Source organism: Neodiprion lecontei, chromosome 4 (assembly GCF_021901455.1).
Source record: "Neodiprion lecontei isolate iyNeoLeco1 chromosome 4, iyNeoLeco1.1, whole genome shotgun sequence".
NCBI classification, from domain to species: domain Eukaryota; kingdom Metazoa; phylum Arthropoda; class Insecta; order Hymenoptera; family Diprionidae; genus Neodiprion; species Neodiprion lecontei.
In genome coordinates this window covers 29,100,983-29,119,338 of record NC_060263.1, presented here as the reverse complement: position 1 = coordinate 29,119,338, position 18,356 = coordinate 29,100,983, and the positions used below count along the sequence as shown (strand labels likewise).

The 18,356-nt window shown below is 41.6% G+C and overlaps 1 protein-coding gene across 10 annotated transcripts in view; it reads right to left on the bottom strand.

The window, feature by feature from the left end:
- LOC107220644 (synaptotagmin-7) overlaps positions 1-18,356 on the bottom strand; it is a 208,181-nt gene that overhangs the window by 15,092 nt on the left and 174,733 nt on the right. For 9 of the 10 annotated variants that reach the window (XM_046738291.1, XM_046738290.1, XM_046738289.1 and 6 more), the window contains 3 exons: positions 13,864-13,875; positions 4,371-4,524; positions 3,452-3,592 (listed from right to left, as the gene is read on the bottom strand). In XM_046738291.1, coding sequence (XP_046594247.1) covers positions 3,452-3,592; positions 4,371-4,524; positions 13,864-13,875 — 307 coding nt within the window. Of the gene's footprint in view, positions 1-3,451; positions 3,593-4,370; positions 4,525-13,863; positions 13,876-14,001; positions 14,195-18,356 lie in introns of those variants that run through there. The other variant, XM_015659315.2, reaches the window with a different exon arrangement.

Genomic DNA, 18,356 nt, shown 5'->3' with positions numbered 1-18,356 from the left:
CCTTTTGTATCGAGTCCTCTCAATTCTTTTATTCCCTCCTACTTGAATTTGTATCGAAAATCCCCCGCCATCCTCTTCGCCCCTGCCGGTTGACTATCGCGAAATCTTCCGCAACCTCACGAAGGAATCGTGAAATCGTGAGGAATTTGTGGGATTTTAGTTACGGAATGCTCAAGGATAGAATTATCGGCTTACCGTTCACTCAGCGCCGTCGATCAATCTCGGCGTTATAATACGGCTGTCGCGATTTTACAGCTTTGTCAAGGGCACGAATAAAAACCGCACCCTGGCGCCCTAAACCACCAACAAAGTGAAATCGCTGCAGTTTATCGAGGGAATTGCTGATTCGTATAAGCCAGACTTACGAGACTCAGTTAATGGAACGAAAGTTTTATACTTGAACGGGGTACATGATTCGACGTAGATAATCATGCGGTCGTATTAAAACTGAACCAGGTTCTCTCCAGCATTTGGATTTCAAAATCATAAGATTTGCGCCTCGTTCCAACGTCATATAATTTATAGTAAAAAATCGATTGAGATGATGAACGACGAGGGAGAGATCGTGAATAATTCGCGTAATTTATAACGTGCCAAAATGAGTCACGACGACTGAGCGGGGGGAGATGGCTGAGTGGAATAAATCCGAGTGCCACGGTATCGTTACGCTTTTAAACAATCAGCCGAATTCGTGAGCTCCGTACGGCTCGTTTAGTTAATTAGGCACTTCTGTGACTTACTCTGACCTCGGAGAAACGAAACGGTCGTTTAACGAGCTTTCACGTTTTTTTTTTTTTGCTAAATTAAGAAAGTTTTCAGTGACGAGCAGCTGCCATCCTATCAGAGAATTCTTGCATCTGTATTCAGATTCAAACCACGGTGAATGTTTGGCCTGGTCTCTTTTAAACTGACTCTTGGATTGGATTTTGTCCTCAGGTCGAGGCACGCAAAAGAAATCTATAACTTTTCATTTGGCAGTCATTACCCAAGGCAAGACTAAGCGTCGGATTCTGTCCAATGTGACACCGTCTAGCAAGACGTAAGAAACAGAATGTGACTTAAAACCATACGAATTATTTGCACGAGTTGATGGCCGTGATTAAAGGCGCGAAGTATCACTGGGAATGCGATCCCTTATTCAACCTTACAATGGAAGGAACCATTGACATGTGAACAATGGCCTTGGAACAACGCTAAAAATGATAGGATTTTTTCCCCACTTATTTCAGTCGAGCCGAGTTGGCGATACACGGGAAATTGTCTCCATGCCGATCTATAGGCGAGTTCCGCCCTTAAATTGCAATCGTCAATCACCGAAACGGTCGGGAGTATCAAGAGAATGGATCTGGGCAAGTTGAAGATTGGCAGCGACTCAGCACGAGGGCAAACATACGTGTACGTACCACAATGGGATGCGAAATAAATCGGGAAATCAGCCGGAGGCACGAACAGATATCGGCGGTAGGTTATACGGATTCCCGGGGGACATTAGAATGAGATATTTCTTCAATTTTGAGCTAGGTCTGTCCTGCTTAATTTTTTTCCGTCTTCCCCCTCGCTTAATACGCACGAATAGACCACGGTCGCGCACTTCTCTTTCTTTGTAAAGACTGCGTCACATTCTAATTGCCGTAACTTGACCCTCTCGAGGACCTGGGGGATTACCGATTTCAAGCTAACAATAATCGCGTCCGCCGATTACGTCAAACGCCAAGAATCAGCGCCTGGGGGAACTTGAGAATGAACAAAAAGCTCGCCGGAAATAGTTAGTCTGATCGTAAGGGCGGATGAAATCGCTAACGAGGATATGACGCTCGTGTTGCACGGTGAGGTGAAAACGGGTCCAAGGAAACTGCAGCCCGTAAATGACTAGAAAACCGGGGAAATTGACGATTTATCAAAGCCGCTTGACAATCACAATTTCTCACTGGCTTCCCTCGAAATTTCGAATCTCACCCCGCCAGTAGGGATGATTCGGCAATTTTCGCACCCCGATCAGTCGTAATGCGGAGTGTGTCAGACTTGTCATAATATATGGATTATATAGGTACATTATACATACATATACATATTTCGCTGGAAAATTTCGCTCTCTCGCATCTTTGACGACTGTTCATCTCTCACCCGCGAGTTTCACACCGCGGATAAAGGGTGAGTTGTAGTAATAGACACGGCCTTCGGTGCTGAAATTGAGGACCTGAGGGGTATCATATAACTTGATCATGTCAAACTTACGGACAGGGTATGAAAACCACCCCGACTCACTACTCCGCCTCGTATACAGTTGACGAATGGTTCTCAACCTGTGAGTTTAGTCGAACTTCTCCGCGTGGCGAATTTCAACTTGTCGAATGATTTTTAGGCCCACGTTTTCTCGCCTACGGACGGCAATCAGGAAATTTGTTTTCTCGTTTCGATTTTTCTTTTCATTACTTTAAATTCTTCTCTGTATAATCCTTTGCTAAATTCAAGGATAAGCAGAGATCGTTCTTAGCGAGTAGTTCCGTTTTTACGACTTGGCAATCGAGTTTCAAGGTATTCGTCAGCCGTAGCGACGGACATTTCGCTTCTGTTATACGATCCCCGGTATATTTATTCAGATTAATTTATGCCTGAGATAATGTCGGTCTGTACAGGGGAGTTGAATAAGTCAGCGGTGAAAGGATGCAGAGAAGTTTTTTTGTCCACTCGCCCCCTTTCACTTTTCTCTTTCCACCCACCCTGAAACTTGAACACCCGCGCCGTCTTTTTACGCTCGCTCAAGTTTATACTTTCAGAACGAGTTCCCTTACCCCCTTGAGATTTGTTGACCTCCTTTAATTCCAACCTCCGTGTTGTGTAGGGTATATACACAGATATACCCATTGGTGTATATAATTTGCGGTCACGCAGCAAGGTCCTCTTAACCGTAACGCCTTTAAATTCGACTCAGCTTTTCGATTTGTCGCATGCCGAAAAAGAAGGAGAAGAATAACACTCATTTTCTCACTGAGGCGCTGTGCGTCCAAACTTGATACACGCCAAGGTCCGACAATGACAAATCTCCAATGCCAACCAACCCCTGGTCGCTTAAGTATAGCGCGCAAGTGCAAACAGGGGTGTTTTTAATTTCGTATTTTCATCGTTGTTATTCAAGAGCGAGAAGGTCAATAGCTGGGTGGAAACAAACACCCCCCGGCAGGGTTCGAGGCTAAATATAAAACGAGGACCTTCGCCTCGATAGGTTAACGGAACCGGGGTTCGAGCAATAACAGCGCGCCATACGTATAGATAGGCGTAGGTATGTACCTAGGTACAGTGCAAGGGAAATTCAGTTAGGTATTTGCAGAATTATTATCGAAGGTCGAAGGCTGCATCGGCTTACCGCTCGGACGGAGCAGAACGTGCTGTGATGTTAATTACTTCCAGATAATAACAATATAGACTGATACGCGTGGCGAAAATGGCTGACCTGTATGATGCGCAGCATGAGCGTAGAGTTCTGGAAGTCATATTCAAGGCTGAACTGTATCTGTCCAACGTTTTCGCTCGGTTCCGTATTGTCGATGTACATGTCGACCAAGGATACCGATCTGCTCTGGAGGAACGCCATCTGGAAGAGGAAATGAAATTACACAGACATTGGGCGTTTTCGTAGCGAAAACAGCCTTACGAAATGTTCAGTTTGGGAATGAAATATTTTATATGTTCAGAACGCGAATTCGGGAATTCGCCATCGAGCGAGCGTTGATCCGAAAATACTTTCGGGGCTCGAAGTTTTATCGGGAAATAATCCGAAAAGTGGAAATTCGCGGACGGCAAAGAGAGGCCGAGTCGAGAGTTGAAATAGAATCGATTTTCAAAAGCTAGCGCGGGGGTGGAAAAAGAATATAAGTGAGAAAAGTTTCCCCCCGGTATACAAGAGTCGGCCGATCCGGAAGAGATGAGACAAAGGAATACCGTTCTTCTCCCGCCCTTAACTTGGCAATTAAAGACTTGAGAAATTGGGAAAGTTTCCTCAGATGCGAGGGATAGAATGTCTAATGTAGCCGCAGATACCCCAGACGGCGTTACACGGTGCCGTATAATAAAACCAATTTGAAGCGGATTTTCGACATGGCATATAATTGGTAATTAGGAAAATCTCCGTGATCAGAAAGCACGGATATAGTCATGAATGGGTTTCCAACTCCCATCGCTGCAGCGATAAGACCGCATATCCTTTACGTGGCTTCGAAAATCACGAAAAACCCGAGGAAACACACCTTTCCCATAAATCAAAGTTCGAAAATATGCGATATCACTTACGTACCCGTAAAGAGAAACGCGAGACGGCGGAAAACCCGAACGGACAAAAAAAAGGGTCAAATTTTGGGGAAATTTATACTAACGGAGGGATGGTCCCCTTTGACGTTTTGGAGCTGCTTGTTCTGGGGCCCCGCAGTCGGTGTTCGAGGTTCCGCACCCCCGGCACCAGGGGCGCCACCCGCCCCCGGACCGCCACTGCCTCCAGCCGGTGATTTGCTCCCGGGATTCCCTGTCGTTCTGTAAATAAACCAACGTGTAATTTAGCATCACCTGTAGCTCGAGCCTCGCATCAACCTCGTATCACAACCTCGTCTACGGTGCAAAGTTTTCTCTTATCCTAGCGGCGTTGTGGAAATTGCGTCCCCCGCCCTCGTAATCAGCCGGTGATACCGCCCCCCGTTGACTTACAACACCGTTATAATTCAAGCGCGTGGATGAAAAACAACTCAAAGTTGTGTAGGTGTACTTATAGGTGTATAGCATATAACACGCGGCGCCATTTTGCCGGTCTCTGACCGAGGGGATCCGGCTTCGATCGTAATTTCCATAATGTGAAGATTATTATTCGAAAGTGGGTATAAGAGGTACGATGCTGCGTAGGCGATCAAAAATCCGTACAGTATACTCCGTATAATACCTCGCGTTATCCAGGGTTATTTTTTCGCGGGGGCAATATCGACCATTGCGGTTTTTTTCTCATTTCCTTTTTCCTACTTGGACCCCTTATCGACGTGACGATTTCCTCGTAGAGATAAAACCAACAGCCTGCACGAACTACCTGCAGCCAGCAACGCAATTACACGTTGATACACCAAGCCGGGGGATCACTGGCCTGCACGGGCTTACCGCAACGCTAATATCACGGCCCGGGCATTACGTGACACCGTGAAACATTGATATGCGACGTATGCAGCAGAGCTTGAAGTCAGCGAATTTTATTAAAAATATGAAACCTGGTACGCTGTGTTCGTGTGTTTTACCCCCCCAAAGGCTCGTAATTCTGCTACGATTGGTGAATACTTCACGCGTTGTAGCTGTTAAACTCAAAAATTCGGTTTACTTACTTTTTTGTAAGACAAAAAACCAACTTCTTCACTTCTCTTAACGATCATGCAAATCTTATACGCGGAAATCAATATCAGTTCTGCATCATCGAAGTAATTTCGCAAAAATCGTTTATTGAGATGTATCATAATTAACGTAGATTAAGTTTGATCTACACTATGAATTGTTATTTGGCAGTTGGAAAAGCTGGTATTAAAAATTCATACTCAAACCGTTCGTCACGGTTTCAATCTCCTCGGACTTGTCCGAATCCTTTCAAGCAACTTCACCTGGATACCCTGACGTTTCCTGATTTCAGTTTATTCTCAAATCGCAGATTGGAAGAATTTATTTTGGATGCAATATTTCGAGAGAAGCGCGGAAAACAATATTTCTCTTAACATACAAACATGCGGGCACAATCTAGGAGAATAACTTAAGCTCGAACGCATTCCACTAAAAGCAAGTATATATCCGAATCCCGATAAAACGACGAGAGAAGCTTTCGAGTAACGAAAATTCTCCGCACGTACGTTATAGACAGGTCGACTTGTACATCAGGCCCCTTTAAACACCCCCCTTCTATATACTGGTAGAAGCGTGCTGAGAGTCATTCGGACGGGATCGTATCGACCGTGGTTTTCTTTCATGTCGTATATTATATACGAGAGGTGAAATGAGTAAAGTACGCCTAGGTACAGCTTATACAGTTTGCAGAGTTACTGCCTGGATCGAACGACGTTACCGTGGGGTGAAGAGCGTAAGAAGGTATTTTATTTATACACTTCAACCTGCCACTTCCGGTCGTGAAGGGCTGTTGATTCAAGTTACTCTGGCATGAATATTTTGATACACTTGTACAGCGACCACCATGGCTGTACGTAATTTGTTAATTAACCTTATATTTTTACTCGTTTATATTATATAATTTCATTCGAACCAGCCACAATGAGCAGGATTGAAGCGTGATAACGAAGAACTAATTTTAATAGATTGCGATACAATACCTATACTCTGTCCTCAGGATGAGAAACAGCTGCTACGTATTGCGATTTTTAATATCCGCTTCTGCAACGGATATAGCCGAAGTAATTCACCTCGTTTCGGTTAATCAAAATACTTCCTGAACCATGCGATTTCTCATCATCGAGCACTCGTGTACTCCGTTGATTGTTATTCTAGGAGTATTTTTGCTATTCACTGTCCGTGCTTCGAACGGACTCGACTCCGTTTTCTTTCTCCGTTGGCAGTATCTGAGTTTTCTGTAACGATTTATCGAGTGACGGATGAAAAAGCCAGTGAAATCTGTTCCGTTTGCGCAGTTATAATAAATCAATGAACATACCGTTACGTGTTCAACGAAACGCGTTGCTTGGAAGATTTATTCGAAAGTAAGCAATTTGTTTGCACGTGGCGAAGTATAATTGAAAACGAAACCGAGGTTGTATAATCGACGGGGCATAATATGGTTGACCCAATTACGGGAAAATGGTTTCACGCGAGTGAGAACCGCGTGTATAATTATAACTATATCAAAGCTCACGAGTGAGTTTACATGTATTCGGTGAAAAGAGACTCTCCTGCTAGTTTTGCAGTGATGAAGAAACTTTTGCTGCGGACGTCGCCGCGTCGCGATATTACACGCGGTTCGTTGTTCGCAGATGTCCGTATATCCGTACATCTCTATTTGCTGCACTCAGTCGCCAAGACAACTGTCTCCTAACTGGGTTAATGAAACATTCGTCTTGTCACGGCTCCTCTGTAATTTATCCGACAGACATAAATCAGGCTCTTGATCAATGCGACCAGCGCTGCTTTACTTTGACAAATGGAGAAAATATTGTATCTATATATGTATAATCTCTGAAATTGAGTCACCTTGTAATTTTATTTGTATGAGAAATTCCATTTTTCGGGCTTACGACCCTCACGGGCTTTAAGCTTCCTTATATATTCATCTCAGTCCATTGATTACTGGCAACTACCACGGCGATGGGAACGCAAAAATAATGATTAATAATCCAATTCGAATCCTCTATCGTAAGGACCCAATCGATCCGTAAACAAATTGATAGATTATACGAGTGAGACTTTGTTTCTCGAAGAGTTAAATTTGAAATTTTACTACGGTCAAGTCGGATCGTCAAGAAATTTTTCATCAGTTTATTACCACTACCGATGTGATCAATAAAGCAAAACAAGTTTTGAGAAAGCCTGGAATTTTCTCCACGTTATTGATTATCTCCGAAAACTTTTCCGTAAAAAAACTGTTCCAACCTTACCCCGACGATAGTATACATACAGTTTCGTATAAAGCCTCTACTTTTTGCGAAGTGGATGTCACACACAACACGAGTAGTTTCTTTATTCAACAGGTGAACGTATATTCGAGAGCAGGAGCTTCGCTTCGGGCCTGACGACACGTTCTTGTCTCACCCGGACAAAGTCGTTCTCGTGTGTAAATTTGACAGCTATTACGTTCATCCAAGCTGAAACGGGGTTTCGTCTTATTAGGGATATTAAGGGAACTCAAATAGCCGAGACGCGTAAAAATTACACGTCTTTCACGAGCTGTCAGAAGAACTCGAATGAAGTCATCGTTCCACAAAGAAAAGAGCTTATTAGAGATACTCTGAGTGATGAAATAAGACGAAAATTATGGGGTATTATTCTCAACCGCCCTGCGAGAGCTACGTCTATTATTACGAATTTCATTCCGGAAACAACGCGACGGGGCTTTTCTTGCACTAGAATAATTCAGAGTTGATTTTCTCAACGGGTTTGCAATGAAGCCCGAAATTTCGTATCGTGGTCTGACTTGATCGAACAACGGTCAGCTTTTTACACTACAAGCGCATCAGCGCGCTTTGCGCGTTTTCCTGATTGTTTATTATTTTTTATCATAAAAATTGTCTTCGTCTCCGTAAATATTAATTTTTTTATTATTTATCGTGTGCAATACTTTTTGAATATTCTCTTAAACCTTGATATGTTCGTAAACGCAATGTTCTTTAATCGTCAATACAAAATCCTAATCAATCTTGTTCCACTTTTACACAATTATCTACAAGCCACTGTTGAAATAATCAGCGCCCTGATAAATATATGTTGAATTCATTTTCATGAATAGCCAATCTGTATTTTATACACGCAGATCTGCTCCAGGGTTTAGAATTAGTTATCTTACTATGAACATAAAGTAAATTAGGAAGCCAAACTATCGTTCCGTATGAATGCAAATATGGATAAATCTACGGCTCTACGTTTTCACCTATCAAATTTATGTTTTCTGACATTATAATATTCTTATTTCGAATAGTGACGTATAATTCTGCAATTCCTCCATTCGTTGAAATAGAAAAAATAGCTGCTACTTCATAATAAATCTTGGAGAATTAAAACGATTGCGATCCTGGCCTAGTTTTGATGTGCCTTACTGTAAGTATTTTAACTTATTTTTCAGGCTCTAGTTGAGCCACGAATACTATATTATTCAACCCACTTCTTCCAATTGATTAAATGTTATGATTCAAGTCTTTATTTATGGTTAAGCTCATTGACTTTGCATCATATTGATCACCGAAATTTTTATTACTGGCAGGAATACTGATATTTAATTATAAGTACAATGATCGTATAGAATCAACCAATGGCAAACATATTTTTTTCCGAATCGGGCATGACAATTTCGATATTATCGTCGTTATAGAATATTTTGTTATCTTGATGGAACGATCCTCTTGTAATGTCGCATAAGACCATTTGTTTATAATTCTTTCTAACACGGTCACTGTTAAAAAGTTACTGTTTACGTCAGTCATAATTGCAAATGTTTGATTAGTTTCACAATTATTTTCAAACATAGAGAAGAATGCATTTCACTTCAAAGACAAAGCTAGCTTTAAAATTATCTGGGAATCAGCTTTAAAGATTCAGCTCTGTACGCGTCCGCGATAAGCGCTTCATGAGCATAACGTTTTTTATGCAGGAAATGCGTTAAGAACGCGTACCTTTTCCATTCTATTATCTCCAGAATCTAACACTTCTCGTTTCGAATATGACAATCCTCTGCTCCGCGAGCAGATAAGACCATCGATGAATTTTTCCACATGACTTAGATTTTGTGCGTGTGTATTTCTTTTTCCAGAGTTCCTATTTTCTCTTGTCCCTCGGGTATTTAACTTTCAAATATAATTTGAGAGTTTCCCGCCCGTTCCGGTAAAATTACTGCAAATTTGATACCGGCGCAAATAAGCAAGCTCCATAAATAAATTGATCAAAATTCATTTCACCCTACAAGCATCGATTGTATACCGGTGAAATTTTATGAGTCAAATTTAGGTGAATCCCGTTCACAAGGTTCTTTTTTTCAAAGAGATTATATTAAAGTCGCAATATTTCACGATTTTAGCGCCGTTGGACCAGGCTGAAGAAAATTAGCAACGGTCCGCCTCCGTGTTTTGAAAATTCAACGGTGATAATAATATATCGTCCTCGAAGTTGGCGAGGGTAATAAATCGAGCTAGTTGACGGCTGATATACCAGTTGCACGAAGAAGGGTGGTTGATTCCATATAGCGGTTTGGCTGGAGGACCCTCGTCAATTCCCTGCCAAGAGTCCTTACAGAATTCCCTCTTCTACCTCGTTCTTCCCTCTTTCCGCCCCTCACGCCCTTCGCCCTTCGTCCCACGCACCTATTTTCTGCCATATATACCCCAACGTCCCTTTCCTTTTCCTCCAGGAACAACGGGTTTGGTGGACCCCATCCTGACTGTCGCGTTATTCTCACTTTCTCAAAGCGAGGAGGCGAGAAGTGGGGAGTGAATGGGAGTCGAGAGAACGGAAGGAATTAATGCTTCAATTTGGGGATTGTACAACGTATTATACGTATAATATTACACGTTACGTAAACCTGTCGGGTTATTAAAAATTACAACGATCCTTAAGAGGTCAGACGGCTCTTCCTTATCGTTTTTACCGTGTAAACAAAGGTGGTATATCTCTGCCCGATCGCCTATAAGGCTTTATATTATTATACCTGTGGTTAACCGCTCTGTTGGCTTTATACGACCCTTCCAAATTGGACTAGATGGGCAAGTTCGGTATTGTTCGAGTTTCCCCACCATCATCCCTCGTACCCCTGAACAACAAACCCTCCGCCTTCTTAGGAGCAGCATTAATAACCTTCTTACACGGGAGTTCCTTTGTCATTGTAGGCATCGCAAGAATGTCAAGATTTGTTAATATCAGTCAGGAACTTTTCGAATCACATCGGATTGAGAATAACGGGAGACTGCCGTCGCGACGTGTCGTCTCAATCAGTCGAGTCGAGTTTATACGAGGAACCCTTAAAGCCTCTCTTCTTCGCCCCTTCTCTCGACGGATAACAAGAAAACTTGGAGGATACAGCTAGGCAAGAATAGATTAAGGAGCTTCCATCTTATATTCACCGTTGGAAAGTCAGCCGAGGCTCGGTACGCGGCATTTTAACGATTTTTCTCCGTCACCCGGTCCGATAGGGTACATACTCGGTAATTTCCGACGCTAAGCGTACATTCCCCTTCCTAAATGTCTACGCGTACCTGAACGCAGATCCGATATCGAATCTTTCCAGCATTTTTAGCTCGATAAGGGTTGAAAAATGGACAAAAGATAACTTCAAACCTCAAATGGATCGAAGAAAGTTGTGCTTGGGTGTTTTTGATCAAACCTCCCACGATTTCATCCGAATGTTTTAAAATTTTGTTAGCGCTTGAGTCGCGTTATTTCTAATTAGTATGCAAAGAGAGTGTGAAAAAATATCGTCACTCGTTGGGGTTAATAACGGTGTTGAGGTTGAAAGTGTCGGTTTCGCAAAAAAGTTTTGACCCTGGATATACCTGTGAGAAAGAAATCGCGCGGCGGGTATATAAGAGCAACACGGAGCACACGAGGCAGGCTTGCATTATTCATGGTTATACACATATACCGAGTTCAGAAACGCGAATGCGTAATAAAGTGATAAGCCAAAAGTACGAAGCGAATAAAACAGCGCTCCATACGGATTCATGGTTCAACTTTCAAGCTACCGAACTACGTGTCGGGAGATTTTCAACAACCCGCGAGCATCGACGAACGGTTCGCGACACTTGCTTTCGAAATATTCGATGAATTCACGAATGATCACTCGCTGAATGGCATGCACAAATTTTTTATCAATCTCAACAAGAGATCAAATATTATCCTCTCATCGTTACCCGAGGTGAAATTATAATTTTGTGCATTGGGTGGATGGCAATGGCCAACGGGTAAAGCTGCATACTATTATAACAGCGTTGGATTGATACATAGTTATGTTTTACCCTTCTCAATTAAACCTCGAACAACATGCACGCCTATCTATGTAATCATCGCACGAGTATGAGATACTTGCTTGGTTATATGCTTCTCATTATTAATATTATTCTGTGGGAATCGGGAAATGATGGATTTCAATTCGTCGATAAATTTGATAACAGCGTTGTGAAACTCGATATTAACCTGTGCATGCACGTTACGGAATCTAGAACACGAGGCGCGCATGTTTGCGGTAATTACTCGAAAACCTGATGCATTCGTGGCGTAAAAGTATGTATGGTAAAATTTTATTTTCGATTCATCTATATTTAGCCACAAAATATGGCAAAAAAAAAAAAATAGTTTGAGCTTGCGTACAACAAAAAAGCGCCACTGTAAAAGAAGCTTGCGCATTGTTGGAACATTTTTTACAAAGTAAAACCTCGATGGATGGTTAAAAGGCGGACGCTTCCTGAACTTTGTAAAAAAAGTTTGATGTACCCATATTCAATTTCCACCGTTGTCTTTGTTGCAGCAGAACTCAATCAACTTTGTAACCTAATATTGGCGTCGAGTATCGCGGGTGGTTCAAGGGAGTTTAAAATTATTCAAATTTCGGATTCGCTTCTATACAGTTGGGTGTATAGTTTTGCGAGGTAAAACGATCAAACAAATCGCGTCGCATTTCACTTGCGTATCACTTCTGAGAACAGTAAGTCTCGGAGAATTCTACGTTTAATCTTTCCCCCAATGTCTTGCTAACTTATTGTTAGAGTTACACGGATTATAGATATAACACGCTCGTCTCGGCTGCTGTAATTTAGATAAAAGCAGCTACTCGAGGATCGCTTCCATCTCTAAGCACGTACCTTCTTACGGAAATTGGTTACGCTTGTTCACGTCTGATGAAAGTATGTAGGTACACCAAAGCTACATATCCGGTTGCGTGAGGCCGACACTGGACTTCAATTCAGCGTTCATTATAAATTTACTCATTTACACACAATTCAACGAAGGTATGTGTTCTAGAAGGTTGCAACCGGTAACTGATTTTCCGAAGAAATGCAACCAGCATTATTTTTATTTATCATTGTCCGTATCAGAAATTTTATTCCCAATGCAAGGACGAGAGATTAATGATTTCAGACACCTGGAGTAACGTGCGTCTTAGCATTTTATGTGCGAACCGCGTTCTGAATGCGGACTGTTATACCTATAATATTCATAGGTATAACAAATGCTATGACAGAAAAAAAAATAATCGAATATTTTCAATCTATTTAGCTAGTATAACTACTGTGAACGGGTTTCAACGCTTTTATAACTTGGGTTATAGAATGAGGAAGAATATGAAGGACAAACGCGACTTCCGGAGCCTCGTTATTACGCCGGAGTTCCCGATTAGAGAAAGTGGAGTCTTGAAACTCCTACGGGGTACGAAGTACACATTGTGCCGAACCATTCCGGTAATCTGAATCTGGAATTACTCCCGTCCCTGCGTCACTCCTGAACTCTATATATATATGTACATTTCCCAGTTTCCCGCTTCCGTTGCAGATTCACGCCGCAACACCGTATTGTAATGCCGTAATAATTCGTATTTCGTGAGGATGCCCGTTTTCCGCGGCCACGTCGTCTCAATTCGCCACAGTTTTCGGAAAGCTGAATTCAACGCTGTTTTTCACGCCGTGAAATCTGCTAACCGCAATGATCCCCGGAAGGCAGATAAGCAAAACTAGCCAAATATCGAGTTTAAGTAGAAGTAAAATTCTTAACGATGTTCATACGATCATAAGAAATTTACATAAAACAGAAAGAAGAAAAAGAAAAAAAAACTTTTATCTCAAGATCGAAACTTTCACCATTCGCTTTTAGGAAATATGACCAAAAAAAAAGGTTGCAAATGAAAGAATAGTTCTGCCAACTCTGCATCCTTGGACACAGAAAGAAGAACTGTTAGAGAACTTTTACGATTTGTGACAAGTGGATTGAGCCAATTTTGTTATTTTTCTTTGATAGGTACAACGTGTATCGTAAAAATGAACGTGGACTTAATCGGTAATTGCTTAGATTCAAAATTTGTTTAATTTTGGATAAAAACGAGTCAGGGAAGGTGATTAATTTTCTTTCATCTCGCTAAATCGTCTCTTCTCTAAATATTTCCCACTAAAGAACATCGTACGTAATTGAATGTATAAATATTGGTGTTATACTTACTCCAATTGAGCTCTGCACGAGTGTCCAACCGCGAATAAGACCAGGATGAAATGGCACATGAAACATAAATGCGAAACATAATTGAATTAGTTTAATATTCCAAATATACACATAGATACTTAGCTAAACAGGGATTACTATATTGCATGTTACGGCCGCAACGCGCCGTTAGATATCCTCTGATCATCTCTATCTGCATACGTAACAACTGTGTGTATCACGTGCACGCACATTGTACTCTATAAGTAGACGCTTGTAAATAGCGGTAGGAATACGAAACGTTACAAGAGGGTGGAGTCGTTACGGCTCCGCGCAATGTGAAAATAAAATCGTATAGCGTGCTTCGAAAGCATTGTATTAAGAACTACCTTTTTCTCGTACATTTTTATACCGTAGCACACACCGCGTGACGTACACATATGATCACATTATGCGATACACTTTTATATACAATCCTGAGTACATAAGTATAATCTGCATGTACTCGTGATGGCTGAAAGGTACGAGTATATTCATGAATTTCAAAAGACGCATTTGCAAACAACGTCAAACGGTTGATTATAAATATGCGTTATTAGTTTGCTTCTCCTCATAAATTTCGCAGGTTCATTTCGACGCCGCTTTGCATCGAGGCCGTGGCAGTTTCTCTGGACCAGCAGCTTTGTTAGACGTGGCATTTCGCGTTATTTCTTTGTACAATTTTTATATCCCAATCTCTCTTCGCTGCTCAGTCGTCATTTTTTATTCTCTTTCGAAATATCACCTCATGCAACAAACGGTCGATGCCTATTTAACCGTTATCAATCACAGTTGATGCCGTAGCAGGCGTTGAATATGCAATGAGTAATAAATGAAATATATCGTACAAGTAACCCATTACGGTAGGTATATTTGCGTAATTATCTCACGAATGATAATTAGGAAACAAACCGTGACCAAGGTGTCAACTTTTTATTTCAAACCAATTTCCGTGGGAGTGAAAATGAAAATAACAGGCTGTACGTTATGCGAGTCTATCCGCATTCATCGGATACTATAAATGAATAGGCTTACATCAGAAACACAATTAGCAGGCGCGAAGCGTAATCGTGCCGTGTAAAAGCGTTTAAATAATAGGACGGGTGTATCGATACGGTTCGCATCAATTTGAATCTCATTACATGTAAAAATGAAGATTTCGAACAATTAATCTTTCGCTATTATATTTCCCTATATTTCGCTACCCATCATCGCAGCAGTGGGTACACCTACGTAACGACCATTGACGTGTATTGAAGTATGGAGAAGCCAGAAGTGATTTCACACACTGCCTAAGAGGAACGCCGAAGTCTTCTGCGACTGTCAAGAATACAATGGAAACGAGAAGTTGAGTAGCCGAGCGGCAAGTCTGTTGTTATTTAACCTCTTCAGCAAGCCCGCAATCGGCATCTGCTCGGAACAAAGTCAAGAAAATGGATGGGATTGAATTTCTGCGTGAATAGAACCAAGCAATTATTTATAACCTGATAGCTGGAATCAATTCATCTCTATCCCTCGCAGAGAAACCGCGACTCGTTCGAACAATCGGTTCCAGAATTGGCTTCGGAGTTGAATAATGGATTTTTACCGCCAATTAGGCTGTCATTAATTAATTGAGACTCTCCCATTCCACCGGGGAACGGCAAGAATCGGGGTACGATATTTCACACCGATGCACTCTGCGGTGTTCCAAACCGCTGAAAAAGAGACCATTTTTCACATGTCAAGGAGACCAATGAACGAAATGTTTCACTAGGATCGATTGGTTGTATTTTCCTCGGTTACAAGTGGTCTCACCGCAGCAACAACAGCAGCAGCTCGACTTCGCGAGTACATAGACTGAAGTTGTTTGAACTGTTTAAAGGGTGGGATTCTCCGGGAAGCAGCTGTGTATCGTCCATCGATTCGCAGGACGACGGGTTCTGAAAGCCGTTGATTCAACGCAGAGGGAAATCGAATTTCCCATCCAAGCTCTAGGGCGCTTTAAGGACGTGCCTTCTTGTCTTACACAAGGCTGTCATTGCGAGCCATAGACTGCAGCTTTAATAAGACTGTCTCGATGCTTTTCCGTGATACATGGTTCTCTCTGTCAATATTGTGACTTGAAAATTTATGTCATAGAAACGTTGTTCACGATGATTTATATTTCATCCGACGTAAGCTGGTCTTCGCCTCGAGACAATCAACGGAAGCAGTCCTTCCTTGTTTTTCGATAGTCGCCGAACGACTCTCAATGAAGAAAGAAAGATTTTGGCGCACGATTGACTCGGCAGAGATTAGTTCTCCATTTTTTGTTGTTTTTTTTTGCTACTCCGTCGTTACAATTTGTTTGTCAAACGGCTTACCCAGTCCTACTTACGCTGCGGTTGGCTGCTTTTACGTCGAGTGACAGGCAAGACACGGCAGGCAGCGAGAAATATTCCACTTCACGTAGAGGACTACACTGATAGAGAGGAACCGATTGTACCAACGTCAGCATTGTCTCTGCGGGATAACAAGCGCTGCTGAGTTGACTGGAATAATGTTTCCATGTACCTATGGATTTTGAAAGATTTACAGTGTGAGTTTGACAGTCGGTTGACTGTGTTGAAAGTAGAATTTCTGCTGCTGCGAATTTCTCTCTGCACTGTACAATTTCGGCTTTAAAGTTCCACAACACCTTTGGCGACAATTCAGGTGTAACAAGTTTCGGAATGAAAGTATCGTGTGCCCTTTACTTTGATCTTCTTTCCGCCTCGGCAAACATTCAAATCCAGTTCTCGATTGCCGCCAAGTTAGGAGGAGAAGAGAGTCTGAATTGAATGTATTTTCACGATTCGGGACGAGGAGCTTTCCTTTCTTGTAACATCAGACATAGGCTTCCCAGATAGTAATTGAGAAATTTGACGAGACATGACGTTCCCATATCCTTTTTCGAATTCCTGCTGAGTTATCTGATTTTTCTGTCGTTCCTTTGGTCTCGCGGGAATATTGTGATCGGTTGGTAAACGTTGCTTCAGAGGCTGCAGGAAATTCGGCTATCACTTTCTTCGATCGATTGATTTTATTTACTTTGCCGCCCCGATTCTCCTTTGTTTCTACTTATTACCCAAGACTTTTCATTCCTCAATGATACCAAAGCTCAATGGGGACAATACTCTTATTGTTCGATTGACGTGAAAGCAATGCAAAAACGAATCAGTTAAGGAGATTGTAAGCGTGACGAATTGAAATTGTTCAGCAACAATGTGCTGATCTGTAACCCGTATAGTGACAGAATTTTACTTTCCAGCAAAAAAGAATAAAGAAATCAAACAAGCTTTATAACATCCAGTTTATTTTTAAACCAAACAGAAACAAAAAACGTTCCTTGGACTAATTTTCCGTAATTTCACAACACCTCAGTAGATGCAAAGAGTTATCGACGCCCGTTCGGTATAATGTACAAAATTTAGATTGGTTTGAACGACGATAAAAGACGCGCGCAAATTACGAAGCAAGATTTACGGCTAATTACATGGATTATCATGTCCTCTTTACAGGCGTCTCTAAAAACCGCGAGGAACGAAATACACAATACAAGTACATAACTTTTCGGAACAAAAAGTAAACAGAAAAATAAGACCGAGTAAATGAAACGAAAAATTAACTTTCTAGAGTTGTTCCAACGCAATTTCGGCAGGAAAAGACCTGATGTGGAACATATTTTTTAGTTTAAACTTTTCCCGTACAGCCTTATCTTAATTTGCGGGGTTAAATCGGATTAAACATTCCTACAAGCTGCTCGGTGCGGATATAACTTCTTGCTCACGTTCTATCCTGCAATGGTACGTTTTACTGAAATGAGAGAGGTAGTAGCTCCTACATCTTATTCGAGTTACTTTTTCTTCCACTTTTCCATTTGACCTTTAGAGATTTTCAATGGTCTCTACTGCCAGCTTAAACTCATTATTATGGATTCTTTGTCGTGGATTTTTCTTGTAAATCCTCTTTGCTTTGACACAACCATCGTGGAATTTGTAGACTATCTTCCAAGCAATTTCGAACCGGCATTCCGAAGCGAAAATCTCCGCTCCGAGTGCATTAGGGTTGTAGTTTCATATTCTCCGATAATTGACTCTTTTGAGATTCTTCGCTAATTAGTTACAAGCATTTTGGAACTATATTGCATTCGCAGAATTCCTGCATAACAAGATGAAGAAACTTCCACTGAACCCAGTAGTCAATAACCTTGCATCGGTTGGCTGGGAATTTCCAAGATCGTGGATGCCGGTGAGAGCAATACAGGTGTTTGAGATTCAACGGAGGGTGATAAATAACCTACAGAAATCTTGAAAGGGACAAATACCGATATTCAACGAATAACCTTTAATTGCTCCGAATCAATCCTTTTCAAAACTCAAGTTTCATCAAGGTATAAAGATATGATGTTAGAGGAAATAAAATGCAAGGTCAACTTTACTTACTAGGAAAGATCCAAGAGCTAGATTAATCTG